The 23,181-nt window shown below is 44.7% G+C and overlaps 2 protein-coding genes across 10 annotated transcripts in view; one reads left to right on the forward strand and one right to left on the reverse strand.

Annotated features, from left to right (window-relative positions):
• NIPAL3 (NIPA like domain containing 3) overlaps window positions 1-10,672 on the reverse strand; it is a 29,958-nt gene extending 19,286 nt beyond the window's left edge. For 3 of the 6 annotated variants that reach the window (XM_081335294.1, XM_081335293.1, XM_081335290.1), the window contains exons 1-6: window positions 10,447-10,672; window positions 10,127-10,321; window positions 4,823-5,031; window positions 1,963-2,031; window positions 1,709-1,880; window positions 397-456 (exon numbers count right to left, since the gene is read on the reverse strand). In XM_081335294.1, the coding sequence (XP_081191420.1) occupies window positions 397-456; window positions 1,709-1,880; window positions 1,963-2,031; window positions 4,823-4,915 (394 nt within the window). In that variant the 5' untranslated portion in view covers window positions 4,916-5,031; window positions 10,127-10,321; window positions 10,447-10,672. Of the gene's footprint in view, window positions 1-396; window positions 457-1,708; window positions 1,881-1,962; window positions 2,032-4,822; window positions 5,073-10,126; window positions 10,371-10,446 lie in introns of those variants that run through there. The other 3 variants (XM_081335292.1, XM_081335295.1, XM_081335291.1) reach the window with 3 other exon arrangements.
• STPG1 (sperm tail PG-rich repeat containing 1) overlaps window positions 1-23,181 on the forward strand; it is a 209,719-nt gene that overhangs the window by 161,721 nt on the left and 24,817 nt on the right. Inside the window, exons 1-4 of one of the 4 annotated variants that reach the window (XM_081335300.1) lie at window positions 7,245-7,493; window positions 8,486-8,582; window positions 16,851-17,009; window positions 18,108-18,211. In XM_081335300.1, the coding sequence (XP_081191426.1) occupies window positions 16,934-17,009; window positions 18,108-18,211 (180 nt within the window). In that variant the 5' untranslated portion in view covers window positions 7,245-7,493; window positions 8,486-8,582; window positions 16,851-16,933. Of the gene's footprint in view, window positions 1-7,244; window positions 7,494-8,031; window positions 8,583-16,850; window positions 17,010-18,107; window positions 18,212-23,181 lie in introns of those variants that run through there. The other 3 variants (XM_081335302.1, XM_081335301.1, XM_081335299.1) reach the window with 3 other exon arrangements.

The raw sequence follows: 23,181 nt of genomic DNA on the forward strand, positions 1-23,181 counted from the left end.
CTCGAGGACTACCTGTGTCGTAATTAAAAGGATTCGCAAAAAAAAAAAGGAAAAATTGAAGAGCTCCCTTAGGGATCTGGGTGTAAATTAACAGGGACAGTCCTGTCCCTTTTTCTTCTGGACTTCCAAGATGAGAAACCCACTAGCCCACCCCCCCCAACCCACCTTTCTGAAATAATGAAAAAATAGCCAGCTACCTACAAGCCGGTCCTAACAAATTAGCAGGTGCAAAAGAAGCAAAAATAATAATAATAATAAATTGCAATTTTAGCAGAGAGTGGCAGAAACCAATTCTTGTCGATTTGTACAAATCCATGCAAGATGCACCAAGGGAAGCAAAGGTATAAGAAACGTGCTGAAGACAGGTAGTTCTGAAAAATGCACCCAGCCACTTACTCAAAAAGTCTTTAGGTTTCCATTTTTCCCTGATGAATATGACTCCGATGATTGCACTTGCTGAATGAGAAAACAGCAAGCAGTGAGTTTTGCCAATGCTAGAGACAGCCGGTCTGATTAGTTCAAGCCGGGGTACGCGTGTATTTTCACTTGTGGAAATGTTTGGTTGAACATTAGGGATTTTTTTCCCCTCTCTCTCGTATTTTTTTTTAAACAAATCAGCATTATCTCAAGAGCATCTAGCCTACATATCAAAGCTTCCTGGATCTGGGAGGATGTAGGAATGTGGCTCTTGCTAGCATCTTGAAGATTTGCTACGAGCACCCGCTGCCTGATCTTGCTTACATAGAAGGCAACTGTATATGGATTGCCAACTCTTGCAGTTTTTGAGATGGTTCTGAGACTAGATTTTATCCATGGGCGTAAAAAAACAACCATACAGCTTCCTGGGAGAAGTCTGTAGGCGCAAGTCTTATCTGCATGGCAGAAGGAATAACCTTGAGAAACAGGAGGGAGAAACATAAGGAATATGCAATGGTCAGATAAAAGAAACCTGTCCCAGACAGAACTGTAATTGCAGTAAACATTTCTGACAAGACCCTCCCTACTTCTCCTGAAGATAAAAGGGTGGGAGGGAAAGGCACATTCAGACTTCCAAGGCTCGTTCCTGTAACTTGGTAATTAAAGCTGGCTGTTCTTGTGTGTGGCTTCTGCTCTCCTTCAAATTAAGTTTGAACTGGTTCAATTGAGTTTTTTAATGGTTTCATTCTAGTTGCTCCTTTGTAATTACAGGCAGTCCTTCTCTTACAACAAGTTCATTTAGTGACACTTGGCACCCAAAAAAGAAGAAGTGATTTATGACCATTTTTCACACCGATGACTGTTGCAGCATCCCCATGGTCGTGTGATCAAAATTTGGACACCTGGCAAACGAGTCATATTTATGACGGTCGCAGAGTCCCTGGGGGTCTCGTGATCCCCTTCTGCGACCTTCTGACAAGCAATGGGGCAGCCAGATTCACTTAACAACCATGTTACTAACTTAACTGCTGCAGTGATTCACTTAACAACTGTGGCAAGAAAGGTTGTAAAATGGGGCAAAATTCACTTAACAGCAAAAATTGGAGCTCAATTGTGGTCATAAGTCAAGGACTGCCTGTATTTATTATTATTTTTAACTGTGAGCCACCTAGAGTCACAAATGCTAGACAGGGGGCTATTTAAATTGAATGAATGAATAAGCAAATAAAATTAATAAGAGTCTTATCAGCATTCATGTCCTTGGTTTCCTAGTCTATGTTGAGGGACTTACCGATGACAGAGACGGCCCCCAGAGGCACTATCAGGGACAGGGGGGCAAAAGCGTAGGCAGAGAAGACCCCCAATTCTCCCAGGCAGAGAAGGAACAAACCACACCACCACGTCTTGGTCCTAAAGTAAGCCTTAGACTCTTTGCAATTCACCAACCGGATATGACTGTATTTCTAGGGGAAGAGAAAGGAGAATGAGAAGACTCATTTGGGTTTCTACAGCTCTGGAATCCTGTTTCTCTTTCTCTCAGCTCACCTGGAGGTTGAGAGCAATGCTGATCATCAGGTGCCCAAAAATAGCCAGCAAGGCACCGATCAGGTTTTCCTGCAAAGAAAGGAAAAAAAGCACAGGTAATTAAACTTGCAGCTTCTGCAAATGCAAGACAGACGTATTTTACAGCTAGTCCTTGACTTACAACCATTCATTTAGCAACGGATTGAACACTATAATGGCACTGAGAGAAGTGACTTATCACCAGTCCTCACACTTATGACATTCAGATAAAAGTCCTGTAAGGAGCATATATTTGTCCAGGCAAACATAAAATCCATGCCGGCTCTCAAAAGATACGTTGAATGGGCCTGAACTGAACTCATCCCCAAGTTTAACCCTATGATGGTCACTGTCTAAGACACGGGTAGGCAACCTTGGCTCTTTTATGACTCGTGGACTTCTGAGAATTCCTGAGCCAGCCATGCTGAGGGGAAAGGGAGGGTTTCCAAGCTGAGCCATGCTGGCTCAGGAATTCTGGGAGTTGAAGTCCGTGAGTCATAAAAGAGCCAAGGTTGCCTACCCCAGGTCTAAGAGGCATCTGGTCCATTGCATTCCCAAACTCATTTGTGCAAGAATTCCAAGGCCAAAAATACCCCTGTACAGGTAGCCCTTGACTTACAACCATTCAATTAGTGACCGTTCAAAGTTACATCACTGAAAGAAGTGACTTGTGACTGGTCTTCGCACTTATGACGCAGTACCCCCAGTGTCACAGGATCAAAATTTGGATGCTTGTATTTATGATAGTTGTAGCCTCCTGGGATCGCGGGATCACCATTTGCAACTTTCCCAGCTGGCTTGCAACAAGCAAAGTCAGTGGGGGGAAGCCGGATTTGCTTAATGACCCTGGGATTCACTTAACAACTCTAGTGATTCTCCTAACATCTTTGACACAAAATCGGGCGTGAACCGCTTGCTTTCTGACCTTCCAAAAAGTTATGGGAGATTATTTGGCAATATTATAATATTATCAGAAGGGCAGGTCATCCCCATTAGGTAGACCAGACCAGAAAAATCTATTCCACAGGAAGAACTATATTTTATTGATATTGACTATAAACAGTGGTGGTGAACCTATGGCACGCTTGCCAGAGGCGGCACTCAGAGCCCTCTCTGTGGGCACGCATCCCGTCACCCCAGGCCTGCCTCCTCCTGCGGCCCCCTCCTCACCAGCAGCCCCACCAGAGGAGAGTCACCCCCAGGCACAGCCCACACAAAGCACCGCAGCTAAGGACATGGCAGCTGGCCAGTGGGGACAAGACTCTGCCCTCGTGCTCCGTTATGCGCAGATGATGCGGGGCGCAGGCGGAGGGCGTGGCCACCGTGGCGCTTCTGGGCCGCCTGGGCGATTGCTGAGGTGGGCCGTGGAGGCAGTGGGTGGCCTTGCAGGCGGGCGGGGAGGTTTTTGGGCACTCAGTCTTTAAAAGATTCGCCATCACTGGACTATAATAACCGAATCTGCCTGAACTGCGCCTCCCCGTCTTATACTCCAGTGAATCAGGGAGGGGGCAGCCTGAACCACTCCTGAATACAAATAGTTAAGTGTGCACCCAAATTTGCAACCTCTTTTTACATAGTTGTTAAAAAGAACCAAGGTGGTTCTTAAGTGAGACATGACAGGATCTCCATCTTCAGCCTGGCGCCTTGCTGGCATCATGCCACCAAGGGGGAAGCGAGGGTGGAGGCATTAGGGGCAAGCCACACCTGTGTATCTAATGGTGGGAAATGGGGAGGGGGAGATGATATGTGAAGACAACCAGAGCTATTTGTATCGGTTACACTGTTGGGCATCTTCAAGGCCGCTTACCCTAGGTGTGAAATTCCAGCAGCCTAAACAACCCAAAAAGGGACGTGGTGGCTCAGTGGGTTAAGACGCTGAGCTTGTCGATCAGGTTGGCAGTTTGGTGGGTCGAATCCCGAGTGCCGCGTAACAGAGTGAGCACCTGTTACTCGTCCCAGCTTCTGCCCACCTAGCAGTTCAAAAGCACGTAAAAATGCAAGTAGAAAAATAGGGACCATTATGATGGGAAGGTTCCGTGCGCCTTTGGCGTCTAGTCATGCCGGCCACATGACCACGGAGACGTCCTCGGACAAGCGCTGGCTCTTCGGCTTTGAAACGGAGATGAGCACCGGCCCCTAGAGTAGGAAACGACTAGCACGCATGTGCGGGGGAACCTTTACCTTTTAAACAACCCAAGGAGTTTCCTACAACATTGTGGCGATCCCGGATTGGGTGGCAGTGGACTGGACATTGTGGGGAGGGATGGGGAATGATGGGTTTGGCTCTTTGTATTGGGTGAGTGGGAACTTCAGTCTCTCCCTCACCTTCCTGCAACCAACAATGTCTTTAGAAAAAGGCCTTTTCGCTTCAATCAATCGGAGTTGAGTCTGCTTTCCTAAATGACTGTTCTGGGGCAGGTGTGACACTTACGTATTTATATTTTTATTTATTTATTTTAATTCCATTTATATCCCGCCCTTCTCCGAAGACTCAGGGCGGCTTACAAGCTTAGCAGTAGCCTTCATTCTATGTATATGCCTGTTTGTTAGGGCTTTCACACACACCCCAAGCGGCATTATTACAAAGTCAGCTTAATTGCCCCCAACAATCTGGGTCCTCATTTTACCTACCTCGGAAGGATGGAAGGCTGAGTCAACCTTGAGCCTGGTGGGATGCGAACCTGCACTAATTGCAGGCAGCTGGTGTTACTTAAGGAGGCACTAGCCCACTCTTTCTCCAGCCACTGCTGCCCAGGTTCCTGTTACTGAGCTGTTACTCTTCTCGTGCTGGTGAATCAGGCCCTTTGGAAATGAAAACTTTAGGACAAAGTTTAGGAATTACCTTGTAAGAGAAGGCATCCTCGTGGACCGTCAGAGGGACTGGCTGGGTCACTAGCTGTTCCAGTTGCAAGCTGGGGTGGTTTGCTTTCTCCATTTCAGCTTATCTGTGCATTTCCGGTGTTAACTTCAGCACCACTTTAAATCCAGGGTGGGGCCAGACAGTCCCCCTGCTTCCTTCCCCATCTGCCACCTCTAGAGAGTAGCCGTAATCTGATTGAGCAGAGAAACCAGATTGATTGATAACTGCTCTCCTAAGTAAACAGAAGAAGAGAAACCAAAGGACATATGGGGGAGGGAGGCAGAGAGGGAGAGAGAGAGAGGGATGCTGCAACAGTTGTGTGAAAATCAGCCACGAGTCCCCTTTTTTCAGTGCCGGTGTCACTTCAAATGGTCACTAAACAAACTGCTGTAAGTCACGGACTACCTGTGTCTTGCTGTCGCCTTTAAAGCATGAAAAACGAGGGCAGGCCTCTTCTGGCCCACTTACTCCGCTCACTAGGCAGCTGCGGGCCCCGCTCTCTCGTGTCTGACCCTTCCCTGGGCACCATCTCTTTGCTGGTCCCCTAAGGTCATTTGCACGCATCGTTAAATGAAAATATGCTTGTAGGTCTACATTTAGCAGCCACGGATGCAGGAGCGAACTTGTTTTTTCTCTCCTCATCTTCCAATCGCAACCCTTTTTCAGTTACAGCCATGCAGCTGGCCAGGCTGCAGGATAAACAGGTGTTCTGTCCTTCCCTGGAGCTTTAGTTGCCGCCTTGTAATCCCACAAGATGCAAAGAGGCACTGCCGCGCACACTCCTATTAAACTCCCTGCATCAAAGGGCAGACTTGTCTGCAATTGTTTCTGTAAGGCCGCCCAGAATTACCCTGTGGTAAAATGGGTGGCCAATAAGTAGAAATGAGTAGCGTGGAGTAGAAACAATAGAAAAGATTAGCAGTAGCACTTAGCACTTAGACATATATACCGCTTCACAGTGCTTCACAGCCCTCTCTAAGCGGTTTACAGAATTAGCGTATTGCCCCCAACAAACTGGATCCTCATTTTACTGACCCTGGAAGGCTGAGTCAACCTTGGCAGTCAGCAGAATTAGCAGAAATAAAGTAAAATAAAAAACAAAATAAAACAATAAAACAAAAATAAAACAATAACATAATAATAAAATAAAACAAAATTTGGCAGTCAGCAGAATTAGTAGAATAAAAATAAAATAAAATAATAATACGGTAAAATAAAATTATATTAAAATAATAAAATAAAATAATAAAATCAAATCAAATAAATCAAATCAAATAAATCAAATAAATAAAACCAAATCAAGTATAAATAAATAAAGGCAGGCAGGTGGCTACCAGTACCCTCCTGATAATCCTGCAATCCAATTTTCATTACAGGTAATCCTCAATTTATGATTCGGACTAGAAAATTCATTAAGTGGCATGGTCATTAAATGAGGCATCATCCGACTGCACCTGATACTGAAACTTTTTTTGCCATGGTCATTAAGCAAATCACATGTTGTTAAGCGAGTCCTCACATGATCGCCGTTGCAGCCTTCCCTTCCCCATTGACTGACTTTGTCAGAAGCTGGCTGTCACAAATGACAATCAGATGACTGCAGGACACCGCAACTCTCATAAATGTGAGCCAGTTGTCAAGGGCCTAGATCATAATCACATGACTGTGGGGATGGTCTAACGCGGGGGGTCTTCAAACCTGGCCCTTTTATGACTTGTGGACTTCAACTCCCAGAATTCCTCAGCCAGCGTGCCTGGCTGAGGAATTCTGGGAGTTGAAGTCCACAAGTCATAAAAGGGCCAGGTTTGAAGACCCATGTTCTAACAGTTGTAACTTTGAGGACTGGTCATAAATCATATTTTCTAGCACTGTTGTAACTTTGAATCATCGTTTAACCAATGGTCAAGTCAAGGACTAGCTGTACTTCTCACCAGTAGCCATGCATAGAGAGCAGAAGTCTTTAAAAAAAATAGAAAAACTAAGGGAAAAAAAGAGAAATCTTCTCACAAAGAAACAGGGGAGAAAATGTGGAAAACACGTTATTTACTTTATTCTGCCTTGAAGCCATCCAATTCAGTTTTCTCCTCAATTTCCTTTTGTATCAGTAGGAATTTAAGCTAGCAAACTAACCCAGGATCATAAAGGTAGCATCAGAATTTTAATACAACCACCACATATCAAATCCTAAGGGTTTGCCTATGGGCAAAGCAGGGTCTCTTCTAGCGAGTGGCTGAACCTTATCCATCTGAGCATGACCAGAGTGCAGAAACCTCCAGCTTCTGTTCTTGGCACCTGCCATTGTCTAGAACGCACTTGGCTAAACTGGAAAAGGAGATGTCATGCTAAAAATAGAGATTTATTTGTTTTGCTCCAGAGGGCAGCACCAGGATCATGGGACAAAAACATCAGAGAAACAGGTTTTGGAGAGAAATGTTTTAAGGGTAAACACAGCTTGATAAGAGCAGCTGTGTTTTTCCTTCTCTGGAGGTGCTCAGGCGACAGAATACAGATAGTCCTCATCTTACTGTCACAAGGTAAAGGTAAAGGTGGAGCCTTGGGCTAATGCCTCCTCAAGTAACACCAGCTGCCTGCAATTAGTGCAGGTTCGCATCCCACCAGGCTCAAGGTTGACTCAGCCTTCCATCCTTCCGAGGTAGGTAAAATGAGGACCCAGATTGTTGGGGGCAATAAGCTGACTTTGTAAAAATGCCGCGGGGGGGGGGGGGGGAAAGCCCTAATAAGCAGGCATATACTTAGCAATGAAGGCTATTGCTAAGCACATTGATTTGTGCTTAGATTGTAAGCCGCCCTGAGTCTTCGGAGAAGGGCGGGATATAAATGGGATTTTTAAAAAAAAGGTTCCCCACACATGCGTGCTAGTCGTTTCTGACTCTAGGGGCCGGTGCTCATCTCCGTTTCAAAGCTGAAGAGCCAGCGCTTGTCCGAGGACGTCTCTGTGGTCATGTGGCCGGCATGACTAGATGCCAAAGGTGCACGGAACGCTGCTACCTTCCCACCGTAGTGGTCCCTATTTTTCTACTTGCATTTTTACGTGCTTTCGAACTGCTAGGTTGGCAGAAGCTGGGACGAGTAACAGGCGCTCACTCTGTTACACGGCACTCAGGATTCAACCCGCCAAACTGCCGACCTTCTGATCGACAAGCTCAGCGTCCTAACCCACTGAGCCACCGCGTCACAACTGAGCGCCAAAATTTTGTTGCTAAGTACGTCATTTGTTAAGTGAATTTTGCCCCATTTTACAAACTTTCTTGCCACATTTGTTAAATGAAGTACTGTTCTTAAGTTAGTAACATTTGTTCTTAAGTGAATCTGGCTTCCCCATTGACTTTGCTTGACAGAAGGTCGCAAAAGGGTGTCAAATGACCCGAGACACTGCAGCCGTCATAAATATGAGTCAGCTGCTAAGTGTCTGAACTTTGATCGCATGAGCGTGAAGATGTTGCAATGATCCTAAGTGTGAGAAATGGTCGTAAGTCACTTTTTCCAGTGCTGTTGTAATTTCGATGGTTACAATGAACTTTTGAAATTCCGCAATCGTGCAAATAGCCTTCTCATTGCTCCAAGTCCATACAACAGATTCTGCAACTGGCATTTCTCACTGAGCTCCTATTGTTGTCGTTACAGGGGATCTTTATCAATTTCTGGATCTTGTGATCCCAAGCACATCTGGAGGTCAGCAGATTGGAGAAGAACCCTTTACAAAATTCTAGATTGTACCACAGTAAGTCCTAAGTACCTAATTCTTTTTCTTTCTCTCTTTCTTTCTTTCTCTTTCTTTCTTTCTCTCTTTTTCTTTCTCTTTTTTCCTTTCTTCCTTCCTTCCTTCCTTCCTCTCTCTCTCGTCCAACTCTTATTCTGTTATTGTGTTAACTATATGGGCTTATAGAGTAAGAGTTTGAGGTATTATTTATATATCAAAGAAAGTGAGAAATCATTTTTTCCCTATTTTTCTTTTTGCAACTCTTGGAGGTCTTCTAGTCCAACCCCCTGCTCAAGCAGGAGACCCTACTGCAGGCATGTCAAACTCGCGACATCACGGAACTTTTTCCCATTGCCAAAAATGGGACGGACGCTCCGGCCCGCGGGCCGGCAGTTTGACACCCCTGCCCTACTGGGTAGGCAACCTTGACTCTTTTGACTTGTGGACTTCAACTCCCAGAATTCTTGAGTCAGCATAGCTGACTCAGGAATTCTGGGAGTTGAAGTCCCACAAGTCATAAAAGACCCAAGGTTGCCTGCCCTTGCCACACCATTTAGACTAACGGCAGTAATTCTAACCATCAAATCCCAAAATAACATTTCGTTATTTTTCATTTCTCACAAAAGCCACATAAGTGGCTTCCAAGTAGAAATAAAATCAGTTAAAAGTCTTTCCTTTAATCAAAGTTGTCAATTCTGCCATCTCTGTCAATTCCATGTAAGTACTGTACCTAACTTTCAACCCTACAGTTCTCATTTCTGGGAGGGCCAGTAAAATATATAAGCGTCTTAACATTTCTCAGTTTCAAATTCGAACACATCACATATGGACAGATAGAACCCACATAAGCTCTTTGGGGCCTTCCATCATTTTTAGACTGTAAAGGGGTGCCAAGACCAAAACGTTTGAGAACTATAATTTTAGCATAGGTAAAGGTTCCCCCGCACATGCGTGCTAGTCGTTTCCGACCGAAGAGCCAGCGCTTGTCCGAGGACGTCTCCGTGGTCATGTGGACGGCATGACTAGACGCCAAACGCTGTTACCTTCCCACCGTAGTGGTCCCTATTTTTCTACTTGCATTTTTTATGTGCTTTCGAACTGCTAGGTTGGCAGAAGCTGGGACGAGTAACAGGCGCTCACTCTGTTACACACTCGGGATTCGACCCGCCAAACTGCTGACCTTCCGATCCACCAGCTCAGCGTCCTAACCCACTGAGCCACCGCGTCCCTCCAATTTTAGCATACTTCTTTACAAAAACACGATGCATCAGATTTAAGAAACCTCCATCCAAACACCCGTCATCTCGGCTTTTCCATTCTAAGAATTCCCTTCTTATTTGGCCCCAGTTTTGTTTTTCCTCTGCTAACCTCTTTTCTCTTTCCAACTTTTTTTCTTGTCCTTTTGTATTTTCTTAAAAAAAAAATCTCCATTTTTTTTTACGTTCCCGCAATTCCTTCTTAATGCGAGCTTCTTTTGAAATTCACGTGCACACAGACACCCCTCTGCGTTCACAAACACGCTCGCATCACCCGAATCCTTCCTCCGGTGCCCTTTCGGAACCAACCTGCAGGCGAACGCTGGCGTCCTTTAGGAAAAACTTCGCCAAAGCCAGGATCAGGGAATACCGGCCGGTCAAGTTTCCGACGATGATTTCCCTCCGCGTTACCCCGGCCGAGGAAAAATCGCTTTTTTACAGCAAGGCAACCGGGTGGCAACCAGGTGGCCGCTGCCAAAGGCGGGTCAGCGGCTCAAGTCGATCCTAAAGAAAGGCAAGCTAAATAAATGCCACTCCCGGCTCAGCAGAACCCTAAACCCTCCCCCCCCGTCCCCCTCTTTCGACCATAAAGTCTTCTCTCCGGTCGTCTGAGAAGCTCCAGCGCTCACCTGCTTCCGCTTTGCAGCTGCTACCTTTGCAGCCCAGCGGAGAAAGGCAGCGCCGGTTTCTAGCAAAACCAAGCGTCCGATTGGATCCGGAAGCCGCCACTCCCCGCCCCGGATATCTCGCCTCTGCAAGGGCCGGCGGGCCCGGACAAGCAGAAGGGAAAGAAAGCAGTGGGCGGAAGCCGGCCCGGCTCCTTTTTCTTCGCTGCAGCCGGTGCAGCTGGCTCGGAGCTCGCCAGGTGCTCCGGGGCTGGATGCCGGTAGCGCCTTCCTTTGGGTTGGGCGGCCTCTAGTGGCCGCGAGGGCAAATGTCCGGCGGCAGGTGGCCAAACTTGGCTGAGGTTTAGCGGTCAGGTCTTTGGTTCTCACAGAATACAGAGGTGGAAGGGACCTTGGAAGTCTTCTAGTGGGGGGGGTCTCCAACCCTACGGTCTGTGGACCAGTACCGGGCCGCGGCAGGCCAGCAACTGGTCTGCACAAACAAGCAAAGCCCCACGTGCAGGAATGCAGGCGGCACACGAAACCACACACGCCGGTCTGCAGAAAAACCTCTCTCCGTGTCAGGACCCACCTCAATCCACATCTTAGGAAATAAGAACTCTTGGATGCAAGTTTAGTCCAGAAGGAAAATGTTTACTAGGATGGAATCGATTGTGGCAATACAAGACGGAATCTAACAAAGTTACATTTCAATCCTATATAAAGCATTCCCATTTCAGCCCCTTCCCCTCATCCATTTGGTCAGGCTCTCATCATTTGCTTAGGTGTCAGGCCCTTCCGTGGGAAAGGGAACTCTCCTTGGTTTTATGGTTATTGCTTTCCTTTTTCAGTTGTAAATGAAGATGCAATCCAGATCTGTCTCTCCCCCTCCTTCCCCCAGTTCAAATGTTCCCTGTTGTTAGAAGATCACCTTAAGTCTATCCTCTCCCCCCCCCCTTCGGAGAGATGGCAGAATCCCTAGAATAAGCACATTGTTCTACCTATACATTTATGAAATGTGATATAAATGGATTCTGACACTCCATGGAACCGGTCCCTGGTGCCCAAAAGGTTGGGGACCTCTGTTCTAGTGCAACCACCTGCTCAAGGAGGAGACCCTATGCCATTTCAGACAAGTGGCTGTCCAGTCTCTTCTTAAGAACCTCCAGTGATGGAGCACCCACAGCTTCTGAAGGCAAGCCATTCCACTGGTTAATTGTTCTCACTGTCAGGAAATTTCTCTTTAGTTCTAAGGTTGGATTTTCCTTTGATGAGCGTCCTTCTGTTAGTTCTTGTCCTGCCCTCTGGTGCTTTGAAGAATAGGTTGACCCCCCCCCTCTTCTGTGTGAGAAGCACTCAAATATTGCAGCGGTTTCATTACCCATCGGTGCAGCATTACCCATCATTACCCATCGGTTTCATTATCATCGGTGCAACATCTGCAAGAAAACCACTAAGCTCAGAGAGCACCAAAGGCCCTACAGTTCAAGCCTGAGCTACAAATCTTCTCTTCTCTTGAGGTTGAACAACCTGCTTTGATGGAAAATCACTAGAAAGCACCCTAGTTGTAACTTATGTGCCATCAAGTCATCTACATAGGTAGATTTTTCTCTCTCCTTTTTATTGAAGTTTATTATAATATAAAATACAAATAGAAACAAAGATATCTAGGGAATCGGGGAGGAAAAAGCAGAGTAAGAGGGAAAGAAAAAAGCATCACCTTCCAACTTTTTCAGTGTAATAAAGTACAAAATACAGTTACATCCTCAACTTTTTACTTTATTTACTTCGTAAATGCTATCCACTTCTATAACAACAAACTAACCTAATCACTTAGGCTACAAAAAGATATATTGCTGGCATTTACTCTTATCTCGGACATGATGCATTATTACTCAATGAGGTGTTGGAGGGTTTATAATCATGATGGGACTTTTTCCTGTGTTTGGTAGATCTCAGTGAAATCTCAAAATATCAGAAGGAATATTTAATAAAGGAATAACAATAGTAAATAAGATAAAGGTAAAGGCTTCCCCTGCCAGTTACGTCCGACTCCAGGGGGCAGGGCTCTTCTCCACTTCTTTCAGAGGGAGCCAGCGTTGTCCGAAGACGTTTTCATGTTCATGTGGCCAGCATGGCTATTTGCCAAAGGTGCATGGAATGCTGCTACCTTCCCAACAAAGTGGTACCTATTCATCTACTCACATCTGCAAGCTAAATGCTTTCAAACTGCTAGGTGGGCAGGAGCTGGAGGAAGTAATGGGAGATCACCCCGTCATGCAGTGTTCGGGTCTTGAACCCAGGCTGCCAGCTAACAAGCTCAGTAAAACAAAAGAGGGCATAATTTAAAAAAAAAGTGTGCCCCTAAAAGAGTGAATAAAAGTTATAAAAGAAGCTCATGGTCCTCTTGCTTTTAGCAGTAAAGTCAATCCTTACCCACCCACCACAGAAAATATCTGAGTCATCTGGCACTTGAAAAATAAAACAGTTCCATAAGATTTGAGTCGATCACCCAGCTTGAGAAAGTCTAGGATCAAATTTACCTGCTTAAAAAAAACAAAATAAGAAACCACTGTTTTATTGGGATTGGTAGGATTTGAATCTGTGCTTGCAGAGGCAACACGAGTGCCTATTAAGATAAATGGACATTTTAAAGGGCAGCCAGCTGCTGTGTGGAGTGTGACAAACAAAACAAAACAAAACAATAAAAAATAATGAAATAAAATAAAACAAGAAAGCTGCAAAGTATGGATGCCTTTCAAAAATTGCTGCTCTGCTGCCTTCCCAAGAAAGCATCCCAGCCCCAGCAACTGAATCTGGAAGAAAAAGTTTCTCCAGAGACCTGCTCTGTGATTGGTCCATTTTGAAGCTAGCGGAAGTAAAAGTGGAACGAATTGGAGGAGCTGCCTTTGTTCTCTGGTTGCCTAGGGCAACAGGTGGTATACATGCTGCAGCGTCTTGCCTAGAGGTAGCCCTGGGAACCAGGTAAGCAATTGGCGGCAAGGAGGGGGCCTTTTCCAGGTAAATCTGATGAGCATATTGTGCTCAGCTACATTCTTAAGACAGGTGTGGGCAACCTACAGCCCCACTACCCAAGGCAGCCCCCAAGGTCCTTTTCTAGTGTAGAGCTTACAAAATCCTTCTGACAAAAATGTGGCCCAAATAATTCATCAAACAACCCCTCCCCCCAATCCAATTATAAACCAGACACATTCCCCATCCCAAAATCAGAGGAAAAGTGTCATCCAAGGTCAAGAAAGTGGCACGGAAGGGATTGAATCACAATATCTCAGAAAACCTGTTGGATTTTGCCTCTGCCCCATTCTTAAAACTCAGGCTCCAGGTTTGACGTGGAAGTGATAAAAATGTAATCCCTGAATTTGGGAAAGAGACTGACTTTGCAAAGATGGCTTCTTTGCCCCTCCTGAAAACAGCTGAAGAGTCATGAACCTTTGAGGCAAAATGAAAAGTTTTATTAAGGTGAGGGGATGTCAAGTCTTTTTATAAGGTACAGAAACAAATGATTTATTATTTATTAAATTTATATGCCATCCTTCTTGTTTTCAGATGGCTGTGGATGCTTTGCAACATTGTAAAAGCAAAAGCCAAAACATTAAAAAAATGAAATATTAAAAATAATAGGAACTAAATACATTAGAGATACATTCATTATATGCAAAGCTTTTGAAAGCAACAAATTGAATAATCAGAGGCATTAATTAGAATGTGAGAGCTGGACAATAGAAAACACCAATCTTAGATAAAATTGCACAATTGGCAAATTTATGGGTTATGTCACCCCCGTTTTTAGATGAGCTTGTGTCTTTCTTAACACTTGCAAATGTACTGAAGGACTTCCAGAATTTGCTCCCTTTTGTTTACTTGCTGAAAAGGCAAATTCTTGTGTACCAAAAGAAGAAACGGTTTCGGCTAAAAAGAAAACATGGTTTTCTGAACTTCAAAAAGAGGCAGGGAAGCCAAATTAAAATGTTAATGTGGGATTTGTTATCTAGTTGAAATAAATAATCACTAGCCAAAACTTCCAAGAGAAAACAATGGTAATTTATTTGTAAGGTAAAGGTAAAGGTTCCCCCGCACATGCGTGCTAGTCGTTTCCGACTCTAGGGGCCGGTGCTCATCTCCGTTTCAAAGCCGAAGAGCCAGCGCTTGTCCGAGGACATCTCCGTGGTCATGTGGCCGGCATGACTAGACGCCAAAGGCGCACGGAACGCTGTTACCTTCCCACCGGAGTGGTCCCTATTTTTCTACTTGCATTTTTACGTGCTTTCGAACTGCTAGGTTGGCAGAAGCTGGGACGAGTAACAGGCGCTCACTCTGTTACGCAGCACTCGGGATTCGACCCGCCAAACTGCCGACCTTCCGATCGACAAGCTCAGCGTCCTAACCCACTGAGCCACCGCGTCCAATTTATTTGTACTCCTTTGCAATTCCTGGCTGAGGAATTCTGGGAATTGATGTCTACAAGTTATAAAAGGGCCAAGTTTGAAGACCCCTGCGTTAAATCTTCAATATTTGTTCTTTATATTCTCTGTTGCCATTACAAATTTACCTCCCACCTCTTCTTCATTGGCTTAATAATTATGCTGTAATCATGTCATTACAACCTATACAAAGTGAATACATTATCTCCACCCTGATTACATCTCCCACCACCCTAATTCTATCTCCCCCTGCCCTTATTTACAAATTACCTTTTATGGTTGTTAGTTCCTAGGGGTTGTCTCTAAAGTTGCTATCATATCAGTAAATTCTGGTTAGGACCGGTTTTCAGAGTAGCAGAGACCTTCCTAGATACAATTCTCAAGCTTCAAGCTAGGCTCAGGAGATTAAAGTACCTATACAATGTAAAGAAGAAATGGTTTTGGCTAAAAAGAAAACATGGTTTCCTGAACTTCAAAAAGAGGCAAGGATGCCAAGCTAAAATGTTAATGTCACCCTTATTAAAAAGCCCATAATGAAGCCTAAAATTCTAGGTAACACCAACTTATTTATTTATTTTATTACATTTATATACCGCCCTTTCCCGAAGGACTCAGGGCGGTTTACAGGGTGATTAAAAAACCAAGAAACAAAAGTTAAAAACAAATTTTAAAATAATTATATTTGTCCCTGTATAAATAAAACCCCAGTTAAAATAAGATTAATCCTCAGCCTGGGCCAGAGAGCTCGAAGAGCCAGGTCTTCAGGCCCCGGCGGAATGAACGGAGGTCGGGGGCAGTCCTCAGCTCCACTGGCAGCTGGTTCCAAAGGGCAGGCGCCCCCACTGAGAAGGCCCTATCACTGGGTGTCGTCCGCTGGCAATCTCTTACCGGTGGCACCCTGAGAAGACCCTCCCTGTGGGAGCGCACTGGACGAAGGGCACTTGATGCCGGCAGCAGGTGTTCCCTCAGATATCCCGGACCCAGGCCATTTAGGGCTTTATAGGTCATCACCAGCACCTTGAATCTCACCTGGAGGGCAACCGGAAGCCAATGCAGCTCGCGGAGTAGAGGTGTTACATGGGAGTATGCCAAACAAAATCAAGTGAGGGTGTATTAAAAAGTACTTGTTGTGTACCATAGTTCTTTCAGCTGCAGCCCTCACCCTTTTATCTGCAAAGGAAGATAAATTAATCACCTATTTTAGAAATGGGTCTCAAAAACAGCGTTGTCCACACTTATGCATTGCAAGGAAGGCATCGCTGACTGATTTTACTGATGTGCCCATTCCGTTTTCCTCGTTACCGTATCAGTTTGTTTATTGTCACCATGATATTTTCCGGCTTGCAATCTGGCCTACAGTTGGGAGACTTCTGAGTGGGCTCCCATCCAAAAACTAACCAGGCCCAGCTCTGCTTAGCTTTGGACTGTGCAGGCATGCTAGCTGGGGAATTCTGGGAATTGTCCAAACATTTTAACATTGCCAAGGTTGAGAAACACTGTAATAGGACGAAGCAGGAACAGAACGTTTGTAGTTGGTGCCACCATCCAGACTGAAACTGCATGCTGCCATTGGCACATTGTCTTAGTTGGCAAAATGGACGATTTCCAAATAGCAAGCAGATATCTTTCCCCACCCCCTCCACTCACTGGAAAGAACTGGGCCAGTGAAATGTTTCTGGGCTTCTGGTGGCTATAAAATGCTCCCTTTTTGAACTTAGGTAAAGGTAAAGGTTCCCCCGCACATGCGTGCTAGTCGTTTCCGACTCTAGGGGCCGGTGCTCATCTCCGTTTCAAAGCCGAAGAGCCAGCGCTTGTCCGAGGACGTCTCCGTGGTCATGTGGCTGGCATGACTAGACGCCAAAGGCGCACGGAACGCTGTTACCTTCCCACTGTAGTGGTCCCTATTTTTCTACTTGCATTTTTACGTGCTTTCGAACTTACCTGGTTGATCTTACCTGGTTGTAATAATGTGATGTGTTTGCTCAGTTTTTAGAAGCACGGGGATGGAGTGAGGAAGGATCCATTCCCCAAGTTTGCAATAATTGTCTGTCACAGAGACCAACTTTGACATGAGTTCGTTGTCTCAGCCCTTCCCAACGAAATCTTACTCTAATCTGAATCGAACTCCTGAAAATACTGAAAAAGGTAAGACATGGAATTTAAATACTGCCCAGGTAGAAGCCAGACCAGAGAGTGGGAAGTTTGGAAATAGCTTAATCCATTGCACCAAGAGTTATGTCTGCCCTAACAAAATATTCATACTGTCTGAAGAGAAAACAGGAGAGCGTATGTTATATTTCTATTATAATGATGTTAGGCTAATGCAGGTAATCCTTGAGTTAAGACCATTTGTTTAGCGACTGTTCAAAGTTAAATGGCATTGAAAAAAAGTGATAACCAATCCTTATACTTAGACCAGAGGTAGGCAACCTTGGCTCTTTTATGACTCATGGACTTCAACTCCCAGAATTCCTGAGCCAGCAATTCTGGGAGTTGAAGTCCATGAGTCATAAAAGAGCCAAGGTTGCCTACCCCTGACTTAGACTGTTGCAGCAGCCCTGCGCTCCAGTGTTCAAAGGGGGAAGCCAGATTCCCTTAACAACAGTTTGACTTATTTAACCACTACAGTGACTCACTTAACAACAGTGGCAGGAAAGATCGTAAAATGGGGCAAACTCACTTAACAAATGTTTCACTTAGCACCAGACATTTTGGGGTCAATTGTGATCGTATGTCGAGGACTACTTGTATTGCAGTTGTTAAGTTAGCAACCTGGCTTGTGACACTGCGAACCATCGTAAATATGAGTCAGTGGCCAAGCATCTGAATTTTGATTACATGACTGTAGCAATGCTGCAAAAGTCTTAACGGTCATAAGTCCCTTTTTTCAATGCCATTGTAACCGTTGCAGCCGGCTCAAGGTTAATTCAGCCTTCCATCTTTTGAGGTCAGTAAAATGAGGACCCAGATTGTTGGGAGGCTATAGGCTGAGTATAAACCACTTAGAGAGTGCTGTAAAATACTGTGAAGTGGTACACACGTCTAAGTGCTATTGCTATTGTAACTTTGACTTGTAAGTCAAATGCTACCTGTAGGCAGGTATTTTGAAACACTACAGTTCCTTAACAATGCTAAATTTGAGCTTCAAAGCTGTAATTCATCCAATGGGTTTCATGGCTGAGCAGAAATTTGAACCTGGGTTTGTTCCATCCTCACCGGATGCTCATTGATTTTCTTTCCTAGATGCACCCTATTCTTCCATCCCTCTCAACTTCTATGCCAAAGTGATTCCCAACACCGAAAAGGTGGGCTTCAATTCTCAGGCAAAGAGATTTCAATATTCTGAGGTAAGAGGTGTTCTATTTCATCTTCCTGACTTTTATATATCTTTTTGAGTCCAGAGATGATCTATGAAGGGACTTATTAGGGAATGTTACCTGGTTGCATGTCTGTGTAGCTGAGGGTTGTCATTTTGTGTAACTGGTGTTCTTGGAGACTGGATTTTGTGTTGCAGAGCTTCCATTATTCTAGTACATGGGTGTCCAACATTGGCAACTTTAAAACTTGTGGAGTTCAACTCCCAGAATTCCCTAGTCATGGCTGGCTAGGGAATTGTGGGAGATGAAGTCCACAGGTCTTAAAGTTGTCAAGGTTGCACACCCTGCTCTAGTAGGTAACTTCATCAGTTGGTTGGTTAGCTGATTGGTTGGCATATGTCAATGGGATGGTTTTGTGAGCAATATTGTTTTGTCAGTGACTGGTGTCTTGCAATCAGGGAATTATTTATTTGGCAGATGATGAGGTGGTTCTTATCCAGATATTGGTTGCTTCCTGTGTGAAGCTGATGTCGACAAGTATGGAATGGGCAGCAAATTGGGAACATGCTGTTCTTTGACAGTGCTTGTTGAACTTCCTGTCAGTGAACAGTCGGTGATTGATTGTTAGTTGATAAGTATATGTCAGGGGTAGGCAACCTTGGCTCTTTTATGACTCGTGGACTTCAGCTCCCAGCTATGCTGACTCAGGAATTCTGGGAGTTAAAGTCCACAAGTCATAAAAGAGCCAAGGTTGCCTACCCCTGGTTTATGTTCTCTTTAAGTTAAGTCATGGTTGATTGTTGTATAATGCTGGAGGGAAATGGTGTTCTGTATTGTTGCAGTGTTTCTCAATCTGGGCAACTTTAAGATTTATTTTATTTTTATTTTAATTCCATTTATATCCCGCCCTTCTCCGAAGACTCAGGGCGGCTTACAAGCTTAGCAGTAGCCTTCATTCTATGTATATGCCTGCTTATTAGGGCTTTCACACACACCCCCAAGCGGCATTATTACAAAGTCAGCTTAATTGCCCCCAACAATCTGGGTCCTCATTTTACCTACCTCGGAAGGATGGAAGGCTGAGTCAACCTTGAGCCTGGTGGGATGCGAACCTGCACTAATTGCAGGCAGATGGTGTTACTTAAGGAGGCATTAGCCCACTGCTCCACCAAGGCTCTTTGTGGAGCCTTGGTGTGTGGACTTCAACTCCCAGAATTCCCCGGTCAGCATAGGAATTCTGGGAGCTGAAATCTACACATCTTAAAGTTGCCAAAGTTGGGAAACACTGGTCTGTTGGATACAGAAGGTACATAAAGATCCAAAAATCAGCCTTTGTAAGCCACATAACAACTCAAGGCCTTTAACACAATGCAACTGAATAACAGAGTTGGAAGGTACCTTGAAGGTCTTCTAGTCCAACCCCCTGCTCAAGCAGGAGACCCTACACAATTTCAGACAAATGGATGTCCAGTCTCTTCTTTAAAACCTCTATAGTGATGGAGCACTCACAACATCTGCTATAAACAGATCTCCAAATTGGTTTTTATTCCAAATGAATAGTCATGGTTTATAGCAAGAATCTGGGAAACAATCATTTGGAAAAGAAGCTGAGACTGTCAGATTATTTAAAGCAAGATTCTTCTATTTTGGCATTATAATTTTCCCTTTTGACCAGTAGAGGACAGTAGAGCTTCACAAAAGAGGAGTCCCAAGTTCTTCAAAACTGCATTAAGGGAGGAAGCAGGACACATATTGTGTGTGTGTGTGTGTGTGTGTGTGTGTGTGTGTCTGTGTGCTTTAAAGTGCGGTTTTCCACACTGGTGCTTCCATGAGTCAAAAGATGAAAAATCTAATCCTACATCATTGCCATCTTTTCTCGTAAGTATATGAGAAAAAATTCAAGACATTTTTTTAAAACCTGAATTTTAGTGCAAAATTCATCACCTTTGTGAGGAACAAACCACCAGCATCCTTTAGACCAGGGGTCCCCAAGTCCTAGTCCGTGGACCAGTACAGGGCCGCGGCATGCCAGCAACCGGTCTGCACAAACAAGGAAAGCCCCATCTGAGAGATGCAGGCAACACAAAAAACCTCTCTCCATGGAACTGGTCCCTGGTGTCCAAAAGGTTGGGGACATCTTCTTTAGACCAAGTTCTTTGTTCTCTTTCCAGAAGCAAAGGTGTGATGACTTTTCCCCTGTTTTTTAATCTCTGTGCCTATAAAAAGAGGCTGTTTAATATTACCTTGTTTTACACAGACACAAATATTCTTACTGGGGGAAAGTACTTTTTCTTAACACATGAAATGTAAATAAACGAGTTTATTTTGAAATTATATACCGCCAGCTACCAAGGTCTCTAGGAGGTTGCCAAAAAGGGCTACACACCAGTTAAAATCAAGAGAAAAAAAAGAAGTGAATAAAATGATTTGCTCAGTAACTTAAGTCTGTTTGGTCTAGTAGTTAAGTCACTAAAACGGAAGCCTGAAGACTGTGAATTCTAGTTCCCCTCCCCCTTAAGCATGAAAGCCAGCTGGATGACTTTGGGCCAATCCCCTGCTATCAACCCAACCCACCTCACAGGGTTGTTGTGATGGGGAAAATAGGAGAAGGAAGGAGTATTAGGTACGTTTGCCACCTTGAGTTATTTATAAAAGTAATGACGTTAGAATAAAAAAAATCTAAAAAAACCTACCAACCTTGAGATCTCCCAAGAGAGAAAGGCAATGGTATTAGTAGATATGAGACAACGCTTTGATCTGTTGACCACAAGTGGGCAAAACGGCAGTAGGAGCGGGAGCGGTTACTGACTTCCTGACGGCTTCCCCATTGACTTTGCTCATGGGAAGCTGTCAAGGAGTATCAGCTCTGCTGGATGAAAGATAACAGTAAAATAGATGAGCTAAATCTACTTTATTATAATTAGACTACAGAATCTTGCAGGTCTGAAGCTACAGACTTCCTGCCCTGATCTTTAACCATATGATCCATTAGGGTGGGAACTTCCTAAGGTTCTTCCTTTGATCATTAAGCCACTAGGGGCTCCTTCCTCTCTTATCATTGTTTTCTAGGTGGCATCTCTTCCCCTGGGCCCTTGAGATGATTTCTATATATACCATTAAAGGGAGCATCGGAAATAGTCATCACAGGACCACAGGGATTGCTGCAAGAGCCACAACTTTGCCAATAAAACTGGTCTGAATGTTGTGAAAATCTCAATTCCACTGGATAGCGGGTCCCCGATTTGTTTTTTATGTAATCTTTTAAGTTGGTGGATTTAAGGTAACTTGAATAAAAAATTTCTTGAGGTACTATGTACTGTTTGGGCTATCTTGAGGGTACAAACAGTTAAACAGAATGAGAGTTGTAGTAGTATATAGTTTTAGTAATATAGAGATCTGCTAAAGCATAGCTCCTCAACCTTTCTGGGTGGGCAGTCGGGAGGGAAAGAGAGGAGTCAGGAAATATACCCGTGCACCCTCACACATGGACAAATGGTGTGCTAGCACCCGCACGTATGCACAAATAGGCCGCTAGTGCCCGTGTGAGGCTGGCAGTGGCGCTAGCGCCCCCATGCATGCACATGCACAAACAGGGCCGCTAGCACCTACACAGCGGCACTAGCGCAAATGGGGAGGACGCACTCGTCAGCCATTCCCATGGCCCAGTGGCCAACAGGCCACGGACCGGTACTGGGCTGCAGCTCACAGGTTGGGGACCCCTGTGCTAAAGGAAGCTGCTATGCTTGTTCCCCATTTGTTTATAAAGAGATTCTTACCTTCCTCATTCCTCTCAGCCTTTTCCATTCATAACCTTTTCTTACCAGGCATCTTTAGCATAATTCATTCCTTACTGTATAAAGATTACGTCTTGCTGACAGAATAAATCTGCCGCCTGCTTTTGGTTGTCCTTGTGGTTAATAAAAATATATTGTCCTCATTAGTGATTCTAAGAATATTTCAAATATGTTAAATAACTGGTGAATAGGCAAGGATTTGTATTCCTCCCCCCTCCTTTGAAACACTTGCCAGAAAACCTACCAATGATTGATCAAGTCTGGTCAGGTCACGTGACCATGCGTGCCCTAAAGTGGTTGTGTATTGGCAGGTGGGGAGGGAAGCACCACAACATTAATAATACACCATATCTCAGGTTTAGATTAAGCAGCAAAGACAAATTACTTTCCTGAATGAAAAGATCCAGCCTAAGATTGCTTAAAGCAGGTGTGTCCAACCTTGGTAACTTTAAAACCGGTAGACTTCAACTCCCAGAATTCTCCAGCCAACATGGCTGGAGAATTCTGGGAACTGAAGTCCACCAGTTTTAAACTTGCCAAGGTTGGATACCCCTGCTTTAAACGCATGAGCTAGGAATAGACAAAGTCAGTATGGTGTGAACTGGTGTGGCAGAGATCAAGGCTGTCTTGTGTCCTGGGATCAAACTTTTCCAACTTTCTTCTGGGAGCTGAAGTCCAAGCAACTTCAAGCTGCCAGGTTTGGAAAGAAAAAAAGATTGGGAGAAAGGAGCAGATGGGAAGAATAGCTCTCTCGCACCTCAAGTTCTTCAGCCACTGAAGAGGCCCCACCTGGCTTTCCTCCCTCCTTCTCCTCCACCATCAAAAATCATGCAGCTTTCCAGCCTTTCCCTTCCTCACAATAGCTGGCTGAGGCCCATCACTTGCCAAGCCAGCCATGCAGAGCCAAAGAAAGCATCTCATCTGGATGGACGTCTTGGCTGGACAACCGAAGAACCATGCCTGAGGCTCAGTTCTCAGTCCAACAAGCCAGCAGGCTTTGAAAAGTCTGAAATCGGCTCTACAAAGTGCCTCTTTCTCCTCCCAGGAATTTCCTGCTTTATAACACTTGCAGGCAGCGAGCCAAGCCACAAGGAATACAAAGTTTTGGCAGGCTCTCCACTATCCCTAGAGAACATTAGCTTCTTCCCAGGTTTCAGGGAGGGAGCAACTGGCATTCTGACTTTTCTCTAGGGATTTTTTTTTTTT

The sequence above is a fragment of the Vipera berus genome (assembly GCF_964194415.1).
Source record: "Vipera berus genome assembly, chromosome: 9".
NCBI lineage: Eukaryota > Metazoa > Chordata > Lepidosauria > Squamata > Viperidae > Vipera > Vipera berus.